Source organism: Carlito syrichta, unplaced genomic scaffold (assembly GCF_000164805.1).
Source record: "Carlito syrichta isolate Samal-C Ts95f unplaced genomic scaffold, Tarsius_syrichta-2.0.1 Scaffold303673, whole genome shotgun sequence".
Classification (NCBI taxonomy): domain Eukaryota; kingdom Metazoa; phylum Chordata; class Mammalia; order Primates; family Tarsiidae; genus Carlito; species Carlito syrichta.
In genome coordinates, this window is record NW_007247769.1 from 1,788,459 (window position 1) to 1,805,173 (window position 16,715).

General features: G+C 42.6%; 1 protein-coding gene across 1 annotated transcript in view; it reads left to right on the forward strand.

The window, feature by feature from the left end:
• Positions 1 to 16,715, forward strand: part of KCNMA1 (potassium calcium-activated channel subfamily M alpha 1) — a gene marked incomplete at its 3' end in the record, with an annotated part of 543,667 nt that overhangs the window by 244,800 nt on the left and 282,152 nt on the right. Inside the window, exon 13 of the mRNA XM_021712861.1 lies at positions 2,268 to 2,329. Within this exon, the coding sequence (XP_021568536.1) occupies positions 2,268 to 2,329 (62 nt within the window). The remainder of the gene's footprint in view (positions 1 to 2,267; positions 2,330 to 16,715) is intronic.

The window sequence follows — 16,715 nt, forward strand, 5'->3', positions numbered from 1 at the left end:
TTTGAGAATGAGGTCAGGGGCAGGATCTAACTGCTTATGTCTCAGAAATAGCAGCACAGATCAAAATTAATCTTAAGCTCTTTGTTTTGCTGCCTCCTTTAGATAACAGAGGAAAAAGAAGAGGTCTGTTCATGTTTTTGTTTGTTTGTTTTTGTGTATTCTTTTGCAAAGAACAGATGAATGAATGTGTGTGAGGGGAGAGGCTGAGGTGAGCCAGCCAAGAGGGATTAGTACTGGGTAGATGATAATTACTGACAGACTGCAGCATTCAACTGGAACATGTCTTAATTTTTAAACCAAAATGGGAGAATGAAGTAAACCCTGGTGGTGTATTGTTTAACATTGTCTTTCATTTAAAAAATTTTATCAGTTGCTATAAAACTGCATATTCCTTTTAGGGTATACACTTGTTTTGATTGTCATTTTTCTGTAATGTGTAGGCCACCATAGCTCCCTAGGAGATCCATGGAGTTTTGCAATGTTTTGTTTTATTTTATTTTATTTTTTTGAGTCAGAGTCTTACTGTGTCACCCAAATTGGGGTATAGTGGCACTGTCACAGCTCACTGCAGCCTCAACCTCCTGGGTTTAGGCAATCCTTCTGCCTCAGCCTCCAAAGTAGCTGGTACTGAGGGTATGCACCACCCCATACAGCTAATTTTTTTGTTGAGATGTGGTCTATGTTGCCCTGGCTGGTCTTGAACTCTAGCAATCCTCCCACAATGGCCTCCCAAAATGCTGAGGTTATAGGTTTTAAATGAGAATCTCATGCAGATTTCGTTTTCCATCAGCCACTTTGGCACACACACAAGTGTGTGTGCATGTGTGTGTGCGTGTGTGCGTGTGTGTGTGTGTGTGTGTGTGTGTGTGAATCTCTTTCTTTCTCTCTCATACACAAACACACAGGCACAGATACACAGCTTGATCATGCCTAGTCTTTAAATAAATTGGGATTCCTTTCTATCCAGCAGCCCAAGCCCGAGGGTTGTCAGTGTATAGATACTCTGAGGAGACAGACACTTCCAAGGCCCTTCAGTCTGCAGTCTCTTTAGGCTATTAGCATATTTAAAAGGTTTTTGTTGACCCTTCAGGCAGACATCATGTGTGATGATAATGTTTACTTTTTGTTCTCAGCTTAATTTTGGGCTAATAGTCTCTTATTTATTTATTTTTGCTGTCCATTATTTGCATTAATAGTCTCTTCTGTAAAAGATTAAATAAACAAATTAGAATGTTCAGTGAGGACAGAAATGTGGGTGTCAGCCTAATCTGCTACATATTGATTTGATGGACTTTAGTGTGACAGGTATCCACTCAAGGAGATGCCAAAACTGTCTTCCATCAGTGGTGATTAATTTTGAGTGAAGAGTGTAGAGGAGAAGAAGGATTGTCATATAACTGGCCAAATGGATTACCTAATTGACATCCTGCACCCAAGCTATTTTCCTAAATACTTCAGACATGCCGTAACCATATACATGCAGTATATGCATACAGTAATTATATCTGTGTATTTGAATACATGCGGTAATTATATCTGCATATTTGCATACCTAGACATAAATGTATATATACATACACACATGGACATTTGTATAAGGAAATTTGTGCTTTTCAAATTGATATTTCTTGTATAAAGAAAGTAGATTAGTGGTTGTTTGAGGTTGAGAGGTGGGAAGGGGGATGAATTTAACAGGCATGTGAAGGATCCTACTGGGATGATGAAAATGTTCTGGATTCTGGTGATAGTTGTACAACTTGATAAGTTAACTAAAGTCACTGATGAATTGTACAGCTAAAATGGGTGAATATGATGTATATAAATTACACCTAAATAAAGCTGTTAAAATTGATATTTCTGTATTGGAATTCCTTTAGGTCCTAGGTTACATATAATATGAAAAATTGTTATCACTCTAAATTTTTACCTGTTTTTTTTCCACTGAAGTCTAGTGACTTCAATTGCAGGGAGGCTGGACCTTGAGATAACAGGGCCAGATAAAAACCCAATGCCATGGGATACAAAATGCTGTCCTGACCCCTATCGGCAAGGAGCGAGGTTGCTGCCCGTTGCCATATAAGGAGCAGACATGGAGATAGTATATGTGGGGGCAGCACGGGGTGAGATTTGCAAGCAGGTTCCCAAGAGTAGTTAGCTCTGTGTGTTAGTGCTGCTGCTGCATGTGTCAAAAAAAAAACCAAAAAAAAAAAACCCAGTCACCCCGATGTCCATCTCTTAAGTGAAGGCATTCTTCTCTTCTTTTGCAGGTGGTCTTAGTCTTTGCTCTCAGCATTGGTGCACTTGTAATATACTTCATAGATTCGTCAAAGTGAGTATTCAAATACACTTTCTTGCCTTCTTTTCAAAAACAATCATGATCAATTTACTTACCTTCACACCAATCTTTGCAAAAGCCTCCTGAGTATGGAAGACTTTTGGAGGATGGAAGCTAGGGCTTTTTTGTTCTGACTTTCCAAATGGGAAAAGAAGTTATCAGAAGGAAGGCTACGTGGATTCTGCTGGCACAGGAGGGAGAGGTATCTGAGGTCAAGCCTTCTTACTGAGTATTATTTATTTTTCAAAAACTGTTTCCTGATGATGTCTTTGCACTGAAGGTGTCAAGAAGTTATGAAGGGAGTTTGCAGTTTGAAGTTATGAAGGGAGTTTGATGGGAGTTTGCAGCCTCTGGGCGGGTGACTGTGTTTAACAGATGAGGGTCTAAGCCATTCTTGCCATGGTTGTGGAATCCTTTTCTCATTTGAATTTCCAATGCTCTGATCTTATTGGAGGTCAGATTGGAAAGCAGGGTGTTATCCTTTCCCCTGTCAACCAAATATTCAACTGAAGCATCATATGCTGGTGCTTCTTGACTTGAGCAGGTAAGGAGACAGGATGGAGTTCATGGTGACTCCCAGAAGTGGAGGTGATGGCCATTTGAGCATTCCTAGAGTGGACACTCATGCATACTCCTTGGGTGCCAGCTGAGTGAACTGGTGCTCCAAGGTGAGCCTGGGTGACAGACGGTAAAGACTTTGCAGGAGGAGGAAGAGGACAATGACCAAGACTGCGAGGTGGCAGCCAGTTCTGCCTTTGTTCCTACTGGTGTCACCCTTGGGGACTTTCATTTGTTCCAGCTATTCTATTGCAATCTTGAAGTTGGCAGCACCCAGGAAACAAGAAATGCTGGAGTCTGACTCATTTTCTGTTATGACATGAATTTGACAACCCTCGTGACAGTGACCAATGAGCACGCTCATTGTCTGCTGTTGACTTCTTTGACTCTTGGTCCTTGGATACTAGACCTTGATCCTAGGAAGCCTGCTTGGTGTCTCTGCTGGCTCAGATCCCTGTGTGCTGGAATCCTGAGCTTAGTGCTATTTTTCTGTGGCTCAGGATGGTGATAATTTCATGCACACCTAAACTCTGAATTTCTCAGAGACATCTGGTCACCAGCCAAAAGATTTTGTGCATTTGGGCACAGAGGCCAAAATGTCAAGTTGGGAAAAATAAAGAAAACATCTCTTCTAATAACCCGTCTCTGGGAATCAGCCAAGTCTGAGAATATCAGAGTTCCTTCAGCTCATCTCCACACACAAGGCTGGGCTGCCTTCACCCAGTTCAGATGGAGGGTTCCTTTAAACGTCCTCAGGAGACAAGATTCCACATGCTCCCTTCATCAGCTCTCCCTAGGCAGGAAAGAGAAGAGCTTTTTTTTAAGTTTGGAAGACTCCCACTGGTATGTCATTGAAGGTAAGCTCTTTTTTAATACTCTAAATGATTCTAGACCATATTTGAATTGAACTGGAGATCTAAAGTCCCCAGTCTTATTTATCCAATTTCCCTCCAGGGGTGTTCTCATATGTCGTGGGGTGCAGAGTCTGCCAACTTCCATGCTGGGGCTCAGGAAAGAGGTCTGAGCATGTGATCTTTGTGCCTCAGAGAGCAAATTCTTATGCGGAGGTAAGTGTGGTGATGGCTGGAGGCACAGCTGCCTCTGCCAGTGCCTTCCTCCCCTTTTCCTCCCCTTTTACCCCTCTGTATTTCTCAGAAATAAAGTGTTCTTTAGATGGATTTGGATGGTGTCCTTTTTTGTGGCGTCTACTACAAGGCAGTCTTTTGCTCTGTAGGTCCTAGTGTTCTCTTCCTCCATGTGAGAAGATGGGAAGGGATGGAATTCTCCAACACAGACTTTCTTCCCCAAATGCACTGCACTACCTCAATGACTTCTGCCAATCTGATTCTGCTAAGCTTTGGGGAAGCTGGCATTGGGAGTCTTCTCTGATTCTGGTTTCTTTTATGGACTTGTAGAGAGTCTGTACCAAGGATGAAACTTCAGTTCTGTCCTTAGCAAAAATGCCAGTAAGCTTAGAAACAAGACTTTCCTCACTTTCCCTGAGGACCGACCTAGCCTCATTCTAGCTTCAGCCTTTCCCTTTTCTCCATCACTAGGCCTTGTGGTTTGGCATAGCAAGATTTTGTTTATAAAAAGATTTTGTGGTTATTTATGTAGCCCTTTCCATTTTTCACTTGCATTACTTCACTTGGTCCTAAGACTTTGTCCCAAGAGTCTGTCCTGTGGCAGGCCTCATAAGTGGAATCAGCACTAGGAGTCTTCCATCTTCCTGGGGAAAGCCAGCAGGCAAGCTCAGTTTAAGTATGGGGGGGAATTAAGGTCACCTGTATGATTAGTCCATAGGTTTCCAGGAATAAAACCTATTAAACAAATTATAATCAAGTTTAAAGAACAAAATAAAATGAAATTTCATCCACAAATAAGATGAAAATGGAAAGATGGTAAGAAAGTACAATGTACATTTTAAAAATTAATCTTTTTAATTAAAATGGTCACCAGTTTTACAGTTGTGGTTTGGCTGGCCATCTGGAAAGATAACTTTAAATTTCTCCTGGAAGTTATATTAAATCATCACCCGGGGAGAAAAAAAAGCACCCAGAATTCTCTAGGTAATTTTTAGTACTGGCTGGGCACAGTAGCTCAAGCCTATAAACCGAGAACTTTGGGAGGCCCAGGTGAGAGGATTACCTGAGTCCACAGGTCTGAGACTAGCCTGGGTAACATGGGGAGATCTTGTCTCTACAACAAACCAAAAAATTAGCTGGGCGTGGTAGTGCGTGCCTATAGTTCTGGCTACTTGGAAGGCTGAGGTGGAAGGATCACCTGAGACCAGCAGGTCGTGGCTGCGGAGGCCAGGAGCATGCCCCTGCACTCCAGCCTGGGCAACAGAGTGAGACTCCAACTCAAAAAAAATTTTAGTATTTATACCCTTCAAATAAATAAATCAGGAGACAATCCACAGGCTTTCCCCGAGTGAACCTAATAGGATAGACATTGTTTGTGAAATGGCTTGTCTCAGTGAATTTGAACCAAAACAGTTTCCCCAAAGTTGTATGGACTATTCCAGTAGCACAAGTTTAGAATTTGAGGCTGTTGGCATCCAAAAAAAGTGCAAGAAATGCAGATTAATGTATAAAACAGGTTCTGGTGGTCTGCTCTGCCAGCTCTGTCAAGGTGGGCCAGCTCAGGTTATACAAGTGGACAAGCATTATTCTACTTCTGTGCATCAGCAGACAGATGAGGTAGTTCAAACAGATGCCATAATTGGTGGGTTAATCATCTTTTTAAACTTTCAAAACTCATTTTACTCTCAAGAGGTAACAGAGAAGTCACTTCCAAAGACATCTTCTTCTGCACACCCTTCATTTTCAGCCGTTGGGCCAAAATAGATCCCTGTGTGGATCTTTTTCATTCAAGGGTTTAAGGAACCTTCCTTTCTTTGGGTATGGGCTTAATTAGAGTAATCTCAAGGGAAAAAATGCTTTTGTAGCCTCAAGTGATTACTCTTTAGCTAAGACAGATTGTCCTCAGAGCTCCTGGCGTTGAAAGCCAAAGAGAACTTCATTAAACTCTGTTAAAATTATGCTTTCTCATCCCAGCAGTGTACTCTCTCTAGAAACACATAAACAGAGGAACATGTCTCTGAACCAAGTCTTTGGCTAGACATAATGTCTGTGCCTTCACAAACACAGAGAAGCATTCAACCTATCCCACATCGTAATCCCAGCCCCTAAAAGATCTTTTCCAATTAGCCACACAAGATAGATCTTTCCAAAAGGTTCCCTTTCTTTTCTTTCTTTTTAAAAGGGCTCCTCCTAATTTATGTCACACATCACTATAGCTCCTAATTCTGCTGCCTCTTGATACCTACGCCAATCCTTTCCTCCTACATACTCTGGTTCCTGTGAAGCACAGATTTAAAAAAAAATTGTACAACTAAGTCCAAAGTGCCTGTAGACACCCTCTGGTTACTAATGTCATCATAGCTGCTTCCATCCTTGTCTGTTTCCTCCCTTTGACACAAGAATAGCAATTCTTATCTAATAGATAAGGAAATAAAACAAAGACCCAACAGTGTCAGTAGGAGGGCGAGATTCATGGATTGCATAATGCAGTCTCTGATGCTTCCAGAATTTCAAGAGAAAGTTGCAAGAGGCAGAGGCTCAGCGCTCTGAGTATTTGCATTTTTTTCCAGGGGCATTCTGGGAAAGGATGACTCACATGTGTGAAGATATTTATTCCTTTGATTCATGTTTAAATGCTGCTACTTCTTATGCTATGGTTATGTGGATTATGAATATTTAATGTTGCATACACTGAAAATGAAGGTCAAGTCCTGCTTGCTGGTGACTTCAATGCAGGCTCTTCTCTCTGAAAGAGAAGCTACCTGCTGTTAGCAGAGTAAAACTGAAAGGTTATATATTGTTAAATTTTTCCTTAATGTCTTTATCTGCTCCAAAATGGCTGGTACGCAGTGGGAGCACCTGCTGATTTTGCCAGTCTTTGCTCTTGGCTTCTGGTGTCCGTACTGCCATTTTGGGGATATGGACATTAGGAAGGAGGAGACAATAGCAGCCCAGATTTTGTAGAGCGTCTAACCCAAGGACGGAATTGCCAGTGTAACAGTGGGGTTACAGTTGGAAAATGACCTCTCCGTAGTCTTTTAAAATTTACTTTTGTATTCATTCATTCATTCATTTTGTATTCATCCATTCAGTGGAATCATCTTCAAATGTGATGATTCTGAATATTTTCCAGACAGTAAAATTGCTTGTGGTTAGGTGTGGCTAAGGAAAACTATCTTTAAGATTGTGATAGAAATTGACCAGATTGTTTTTATAGTCCTGAAAATAAAACTGGCACTGCTGATGGAGTGGGGATACCCAAAGCATTAGCATAACTGGTTAGTTGCCCAACAATTTCTCCCGTCCCAGTCTTCACACAGCCTGGCCTCTCATCCCTCAGACTAGAAATGTTCTTTCAAAAGGGAAGAGAAAGCAAGGAGTTGGAGGAAACTAACATTCACTGATTATGTGCTGTCTGTGAGCCACAGGGTTAGGCACCTTACAATGAACAACACGTGCATTCTCACTGAATTCCCCTGACCATTCCTTAGGGTGGGCATGACCATTTTCGCTTTACCGATGCGGAAGCCAAAGCTGTAAACATAGCCCAAGCCACATAACTAGCAAGAGCTGGAGCCAGGATTTGATTCCAGAGTGGCTTTTTCTAAAGCCATCTCTCTTCCAAGTGTCAAGAAGTGAAATTCCAGATTGTGGAAGTAACTAAAGGGGTTTAGCGAGATGTTGCAAGAATGCGAGATCATTTTGCCTCATCCTGCCAACTCTTTGGTCTTGTTTTCTTTGTTCTCCCACTCACCATTCCTCATCCTGGGATCCAAGTCTGCAGTTGTTGGTGCATAGAAAACTCCTACCACAGACTTTCCCCCTAAAGTGGCTGCCACGGTCATGTGCTATCCGATGATTGTTTACGCCTTGATTCCTTCCTAATAATGGCTTAATAAGATTCATCTCTCTTTGATCTCAGCAGTGGCAGCATTTCTTGATGGGATGGGGTCAAGTGAGCATGAACCTGAATAGGTGATAGTTTCTCATGGGCTTCTCCCACTCAGAGGATTTGGTCTTCCCACCCTTCCCTAGTTCCCTGTGCCTGATTTTTGGCACATTCAAGTAGTTAATAAGAGGCATCCTGTTTCCCCCATGAGATACATTATTTTATCTCTTTAGAGAGTTACAGAATAAGCTGATTGGCTATAGTTTTGCATTATATTGCTCAATATTTAAATGTTTAGAAAGTTAGTATTTTCAAACTATTGGACTTGAGGAAAATTTGACTTCAAAGAAGTTTCTGTATAGGATGTTGAATGACATAAGATACCTGGTTTCCTTCTGCAGCTTTGTTCTAACTATCTGAGCACAGGTGTTGACCTGGTGCCTCTCATGTGCCCAACCCCATGGCAGGCACCTGGTGGAGCTGTGAGGACAGCCTAGGTTCCATCCATGTGCATGGCAAACTGTAAAGTACTGTGGATGCTAGCTTTCCCTATCACTGTAAGCACACCCTACCCTGCAGCATGGCCAGCGGGGCAGCCCATGGCATGGAAAAGGAAGCTCCCCAGCTTACTCTGTGTCTGATTCCTCTATGGAATACAGCCTTTCTAGGCAGCGTTCTGGAAAATTAGCTCCAACTCTCCGCCTTTATGCCCTTTTTGAGAAGTCACAGTATGCATTTAACCTTTGTTGAATAACTCAACACAAATCACTGTGTATGCAAAGCATCTCTCTATTTTTTTTTTCCTTTTAAAATACTCCCCCCACCCCAATTTTCTCCATCCCTCACTGACATTTTTATTGCCAGGCTTTGGTTTAGAAAATTATGGGTAGGGAAAGTTCAAGGGTAGGATGTTCAGAACAGCACTGCACATCTGTGAAGGGAACACAATGGGAGAGCCAGCAGCTGTTGAAAGAATGGAATGTCAAATGGTGGAGGAGGCTAGCCTACTGAGGGATGGGGAGAAAGATGGGCAAAGAGACTGCAAATAACTCCCAGTGGGAAGTCCTTGTCCCCTTTCAGAATCTACCCTTTAATGGCAACACTCAGTTTTCTGATATGGGAGTGGCCCTACCTCAACCTTGCTTCCTCATCTAGCTTTCCACTGCCATTTTTTGCATTAATCAAGGATAAGCCTAGTAGAGAAGGCAGATGAAGAGTATGCCAAGATATGAGTTGATTTCTACATATCATATCAACTTGAGGACAGGATCTGTTCTTTGATTGCCTCAAAGTCCACAGCTTTAGTGCCCTTCCTCCTTCTTCCTTCTATATTGGTGCGGTGGTCTTGGCTTCCTGGCTTACTTTTCATGGTGCAAGTGGTACCTAGACATTGTGTGGGGCAGCATCTAGAAGCATTAAGGGGACTGCTCATCTTGGGCATTTCACTGGAGAACATCAGCGATTATACTAGGAGTGGGAGGGAGGATGAGCTAGACCTTCCAGGTTTGCTACAGGAGACAACTTTAGAATATAATATTAGAGTTGAAGAGGCTTCAAAGGCCAACTGGTGACCCTGTTCCCAATGCCTGAGCATCATTTCCTGAGGAATGAAGATGAGGAGACCTGCTCAAGTTTACCCAGCCATCCATGGGCCAGCCATCCATGGGTAGAGCTATCCATGGGTAGAGCTATCCATGGGTAGAGCTATCCATGGGTAGAGCCATCCATCCATGGGTAGAGCTATCCATGGGTAGAGCTAGGCCTGAAGTCCAGAGCTCTTCTCTCCCAATCCCTTTTCTCCTTGATATAGTGGCTTCTATCCACTAAATTAAAAAAAAAAAAAAGAACAAAGATGTGATAGCTTGCCTATTGAAAAGCAAAGCATATATTGACTTTGTAATGCCAATTCTGGATTTCTAGACATTCATCATGGGGCAAACTTTAAGGCCATGATGCCGGTCTCGGTGGCTCAGCCTGTAATCCCAGTGCTTTGGGAGGCTGAGGTGAGTGGATTGCCTGAGCCCACGGGTTCAAGACCCACCTGGGCAACTTGGGGAGACCTCATCTCTACAAAAAATCAAAAATTAGCCAGGTGTGGTAGCGTGCGCCCGTAGTTCCAGTTACTTGGAAGGCTGAGGTGGAAGGATCGCCAGAACACAGCAGGTCGAGGCTGCAGTGGCTGGGAGTGGCCACTGCGCTCCAGTCTGGGTGACAGAGTGAGACTCCGACTCAAAAACAAAAACAAAAACAAAAACAAAAACAAAAACTTTAAGGCCATGAAAAAGAACAAAGATAGTTCCAGGTGGAAAAAATCAAACCCAGCCAGTTGGCTGCTTGGGATTAGTTTATTTCATCCCCATTGGTAAAAGGCCTTGCATTCCTTGATTTTACAACCCTGCTTCTCTTTCTGTCTCTCTTTCTCTCTCTTTCTGTACTATTTCAGAGTTAGGGTGGTGGGTAAGAGTTCTATACTATTTCAGAGTTAGGGTGGTGGGGAAGGTTAACAAGTCTGAACACACTGGCTTAGTCTGTTTAGAATTTGTTATGCATTACTTTTGAGGATATTTTGCCCAATTGCTCATTTGTTTCCCCTGTGAAAACATTAACTGATAACCTTGCTTATAAATCCCTATCTACTCTAACCTCCAAAATTAGAATGAATTACTTCCCTTCTCACCACTCTCAATAACTTAAAAAGAACGCTGTGGATAATTGGACACTCTTTTTGCCCTCTTGCTTCTCTTGAAAGAATGGTTGCTTCAGGCAAATGAAGAAAATGCCTTCCCTCTGTGGCCCAGTAGTTAGTTCTATCTTCTGCAACAAGCCTGCATTATGCCACAAGAGGGCTAGATCTTCTCTCCATCACACTGCACTGGTCCTCTCCCTAAAGTCAAGGCAGACATGCTTGCAGAGACTGCTGAGAGATAAGGGTGGGGACCAACTGGAGCAGAACATTATAGCTCAGAATAGTTTATTCCAAACACAAGCACAGAGCTTATGCCTTATGCAACTGTGGGGGTGACGAGGTGTGATGGTAGCTATTACAACCTCGTCATAGGACTTATGGGCTGAAGGAAATGTGACCTTTCCTTGTTTTTTACCCCTTGTCTTTTGTCTTGACAGTCTGACAAATTGTAGCTTTGGGAGACCCTGGTTGAAGATGAGTCATTTGTGGTTTAAAAATAGAATTTCTTGAAGCAAGGGTGCCCTTGGGACTTTTTGAGGCATATGTCACTGCTCACAGAGTTTGGGAGAAGAGTGTGTGTGTGTGTGTGTGTGTGTGTGTGTGTGTGTGTGTGTGTGTGTGTGTTGTGTGTGTGTAGGGGGCAATCATGTCCCACCTATAAATTGAGTGAGAAGCAGAGTATTGGAGATTGGCCACCAGGCTCATCACAGTAACAGAGATGAGGTTGAGTGCTGTATACCTGAAGGCTTAAAGATCTCAATCAGGTAATAGATCCTGGCTAAGTACCAGCTGTGTACAAAACATTTTGCCAGGTATTGCAGGACTTTGAATACTTATGTATAATGCTAGATCTTTTCCATCAAGATGCTTACATCATATATGTTTGTACAAGGGTCAGGAAGTCCAGCTACCTATACAGAAAGAGTGAGGTAATGAAACAAGATAACAAATGAGACATCACTAGGCAATATATTGTCAATGACTAATCTGAGCATCGCAAACAATAAGTGCCAAAGGTTAAGAGACTGAAAAGATAGCTGGATACTATAAAATGTTTTGGCTCTGGGAAGATTTTGAGTTGAGGACACAGAAAACTCCAAATTTTTATTTGGATATTTCAAGTAGGGGCTGAAGGCATCTACTCCATCTTTTGAAACTGAAGTCAGTGTGAGCCATGTTTTACAGGGTCCTTGTTGATGAACTTGCCACAGACAGAGCGTTGCAGGGGTGTGATGAGAAGAAAAGCTGGTAGCAAAACAAGGCCGTGCTACTGACAAACAGGCCACAGCGTAGACCTGGGATGTTGGGATGTTGGTCTGGAGACCAGTATTTGCCGCCAGGACTGCATTGTGTTTTCTGTGGGCTCTCAGTACTTTTGCTGCTTGAGTCCCTTCTTCCATAAAGAATATTAAAAGCTATATTTTGCAACTGTATTAGTATAAAGATGGATATAATCCAAGGTGGATTTATTATTATTATTTTATTTATTTTCTGATTTTAAAGAAATTAAAATTAGCACTTTTTTGGGTCCTCAGAAGTATAGTGGCCCTAGACAGTGTGCCTGCAGTGCCTGCTGGAGAAATTGGTTCTGTTTCCCCCCTTCCTGTCAGCCCCATCCTTCTGGAAATTTTCACAGATAAGAAAATATGCTGAGAGACAGATGTCTTATACTATAACCCCTCCTAATGTCATCTAATGGTTTCATAAGAGAAAATAAAAATGAACATTTTCTTTCAAGCCATGTCTTATGACTTAGCTTTGGGAAATATTAACTTCAGCAACTCAGCACCTGTGGATACGCATAAAAAAATTTTAAGTTAACCTAATAATCCTGTTTTTCTGCTGAGTTTTGGATAAACACATGCTTTTTTTCATCCTTATATCTGAAAATAAACCTTACTGGTTTAGGAGGTCTGTTCACAGAGAGTGCCACAGTACAAAGTAACACTTTCTTCATCAGAGGTTTGCAAATTCAGCTGGACAGGGAAGGGGAGATGTTTGACATAAATGGGGCAGATTTGAGAGGATCGCGATGACCTGAGAGCTAGGGCCTCACCTAAGTAGCTTCTAAGTTCCAGCTGATTGTCCCCAAGCAGAAATGTAGGCTCTTGTGGCCAGATCTTCCTATGTCTCAAAGAGAAGAAGGAATACTGGCTTTTATGTTGAATCTTGATTTTAAAATATTGGCCTCAAATCCAAAACTCTTAAAGTATTCTGTAGGCCAAGCAAAACACCTCTGCAGGCCAGATTTGGGCCTCCTGTTTTTAATGTCTATTCTAAACTCTCTCTCTTTCTGGTCTTCAGTTAGCTCTGCTCACCAAGTGCCAGGAAATGTTCTTAACTCTTACTCCTCTATCTTCCCACAAGGGTCCTTCTCTCTCCACAGTGGGAAGTCTTTGGTCTCTGGGCGCTCTGGGATGCTTCCCATTGAACAAATTTTCAAACACTGCTTAATTAAATTTCCACTTTTCTCTAGGCAAATACTGTATGCCACACCAATGAATCATCCACAACTTACTGTAAAGCCCCAAAGCTACATATCACTAACTCTACGTCATCGCTGAAAATATCGTCGTTAGAACCTCATAAACATACACTCTGTTTGTTTAAGAACTGCAAGAGCTTTTAAAACATGGTTGCTAAGTCACAGGGTGTATTTTCCAGGACATAAATGGAAGTGAACATATGCCCCTTAAATTATCAGATTTCTTTTTATAGGGAGAGAGGCCCAAATCTGTCTGTTCTGCCAGTGTATTAACTTGACCAAAACAGAGTTGATTATACTAAGTGTGTAAGTGTTTACAATTGTTGGAAACTATCCTCTGACTTACTTAGCTAAATGGGCACATTATATGAAATCTGGTTTCGTTTCTAGGATGTGTGGGTATGAGGTACAAGTTGACATATATAAATCCTGGCTGTAGTTTTCATGAACCTTAAAGTTCACAGTTTTCCGAGTGTTGTGTTTATCATTTACTGATGAAATTCTTATGCTATGGTCCTTTCAAAACCAATTTCGTAAGCATATCTAGACTTTTTGCCTAAGATATGACCCCAAGTCTGGGCTACAGCTTCATCACTGGCCTTTCAGTTTTTTTATGGAAATTTGGCAATTAATATTGCATTAAGCCAGGCACAGTAGCACATGCTGTAATCCCAGCACTTTGGGAGTCAAAAGTGGGAGGATTGGTTGAGGTCAGGAGTTCAAAACTGGCCTGGGCAACCAAGTGAGATCCTGTCTCTGCAAAATATTTTAAAAAATTAGCAGGCATCATGACATACCGGTAGTCCCAGCTACTCAGGAATCTGAGGCAGGAGGACTGCTTGAGCTCAGGAAGTCGAGGCTGCAGTGAATTGAGGCTGTAGTGCCACTGCATTCCAGCCAGGGTGACAAAATAAGAGATCCTATCTAAAAAACGAAAACAGATATTTTTAGAGCTAGGAAAAAGATGGCCTCATTAATATCAACCTCTATTCCAGTAGAGCTGCTTCCTCAAACTATTTTCCACATGGAAGATACTCATAACCACCTTTCACCTATCAGGACACTCTCTGGAAGACACTGTATAGGGCTCCAGAATCTTGATGTTGGAATCTGCAGGAAGGCACTTGTTCTTCTTAATAAGGATACTCTGTCTCATGTTGCTAATCACACCCAGGCAGAGATTGCCGTCTCTTAATTTGAGAGCTGGTATTTTCATATACCCCATGCAGAAAATGCAGCAAACAAGCCCATGCCCCAGTTTGAGATACAATTGGTCTTGATGCCCTAGGGGGAACTGCAGGGACAGAATGTAGAGAAAGGTGAAAAGAACACGGATGCTATGAGATGACTGCCTGGCATGCGCTTTTCCTCCAGCAGGAGGAAGAAATGGGAGAGGAGTGCATTAAGGAGTTTGTCCTCTTCATAATAGCATGAACAGGAATAATACGGTAAGGTCTGTAAAGAGCAGCATTAATAATTGAGATGTGCTCCAGGCAGCCGTGCAGCCTGTCAGTGCCTCTGAGCACAATCTGTTAGCAGGTACGAGGTGAGGCTGGGGAGTAGATGAGGAGGGTGCGTCTGGTGGCTGTGTTAGCATGTGCGCATGTGCATATGCTTGGAGAAAGCATGAATAAGTAAGAGTTGGCAGCTACAGCAAGTCAAATTGTAGAAGGTGATATGTGTAGATTACCATGTAGATTCATGGTGGTGGTTCTTTTATGGGTCAAGCACCCCTTTGGAAATTGGATGAAAGCTACAGAAATTTTGCCTGCTTGGGATCCTGAAGTTGGTCCATGAAACTCAAACTAAGGATTCTTGCTCTATAAGGTTGTTTCACCTGATCATTCACTCCTGTTTCTTCTGCCATGAAGATAATGTGGTTGACAGAGGGTACCTGAAGGTTAAGCAGAGACTGAGAATCATTCCCCTCTAGACTCATAAAACATGCCCAAGTGCAAGTCTCTCTGCATGTTTTCCCTTCTTGAGCAAGCATCCCATTCCACCTGATGCCTTCAAAATCTTGACAATGAAGAGGCAATGCTAATAAAACTCAGGAAATGGGGCCCTAGGCTTCCTACCTTTCCTTGCAGTACCAGGCAACACTGAAAGGAGCAGGTAAGTTGAGTTGCATCTATTGGGCAGAGCCCAAGAGCTCTTCATTTTCTGCTTCTGTGATGTGGGTTAGTACCTGTTTATAGAGGAAAAATTTCTCCTTAGACTGCAATTCCAGGATGCAAATAAACTCCAGCCCAATTATTCCGCCTGAGGCCCATCACTGTTGCACCAGGACCTAGGCACCATTGGGATGTCCAAAACAGATGTAAACAACTGCCACATCTCTGTGAGGTTGTATTTCTTGCCCACTACTGAAGAGGAAGAGACAGTGTGGAGAATTACTGGGGATCTCCATGGGCTCATCTAAGCAGTCTTCAGGCCAATTTGACAGAAAACAGAAGAGCAGCTTCAGTGAGAGGCCCCATCTCATCTGAATTCCTGGCTTCTTTCAGATTTCTTTCTGCCCTCACCTGTCTCCAAGTCAGTCAGCTGTGACAGTTTAATTGGTGTGGGGAAGACAAAGGCAGTGGAGAAGCAGGCAGGGGTGCCCGGCGTTCTGGAAGAAAGACTCCCCTGAGATGAGTGAGAGGAACCGTGACAGACAGGCTTGTGAGTGCTGCCTTCAGGCAGAAGGTCATCAAGCCTTACTTGAAAAAAGTACTGGCCCAAGAGGAACCGTTGCCAGTTTCTTCCTTCTTGAGCTGGTTGGCCCAGTATTGTCCATTCATGTTTGTCATCCATGCCCTTTCCACTGAGGGGCAAAGAGGTCTGCTAGGTAGCTCTAGCCAGGAATGAAAATGGGTAGGAAGATAGCTGGGCATGGTTACACTTGCCTATAATCCCAACTACTCAAGAGGCTGAGGCAGGAGGATCACTTGAGCCCAGGAGTCTGAGGCTGCAGTGAGCCATGATCATGTCAGTGTACTTCAGCCTGGGCAACAGAGTGAGACTCTGTCTTAATAATAATAATAATAATAATAATAATAATAATAATAATAGTGGTGGGAAGGAGCCTAGTGGTGAGCAGCAGGGTTTGGAATCAGACCAGACCTTCCTGGCTTAATCAGCTTGACGACTTTATAGCTGTGCATCCTTAGGCGAGCCAGTTAACTTTTCCAAGGTATAAGAGTTTTCCTTTGTAAAATGGGGTGAAAGCCATGATGACAGATGACAGCAATACCTACCTTATAATCATGTGTGGAAAAAATTAGATGATGCATGGAAAAGCTCTCAGCACAGTACCCAGCATGGACATGGCCAAAAAAGTATTAGATATTATTGTTATTGTCCTTTTGAGGTTTGTTTTAAAGCTTTTTATCAGGGCTTTAGAGAGACAAGATGGGAACACAGGGAAGTTAAGAAACAAAAAGAGGTGTATTTAAGACAGTAATAGGATCGATTATCAAGGTAGGTGACAAGACCTGTGTTTCTTAAAATTCAACTTATTGAACCGGGCTCGGTGGCTCAGCCTGTAATCCCAGGACTTTGGGAGGCTGAGGTGAGTGGATTGCCTGAGCCTGCGGGTTCGAGACCCACCTGGGCAACTTGGGGAGACCTCATCTTTATAATAAATCAAAAATTAGCTGGGCGTGGTAGCGTGCGCCTGTAGTTCCAGCTACTTG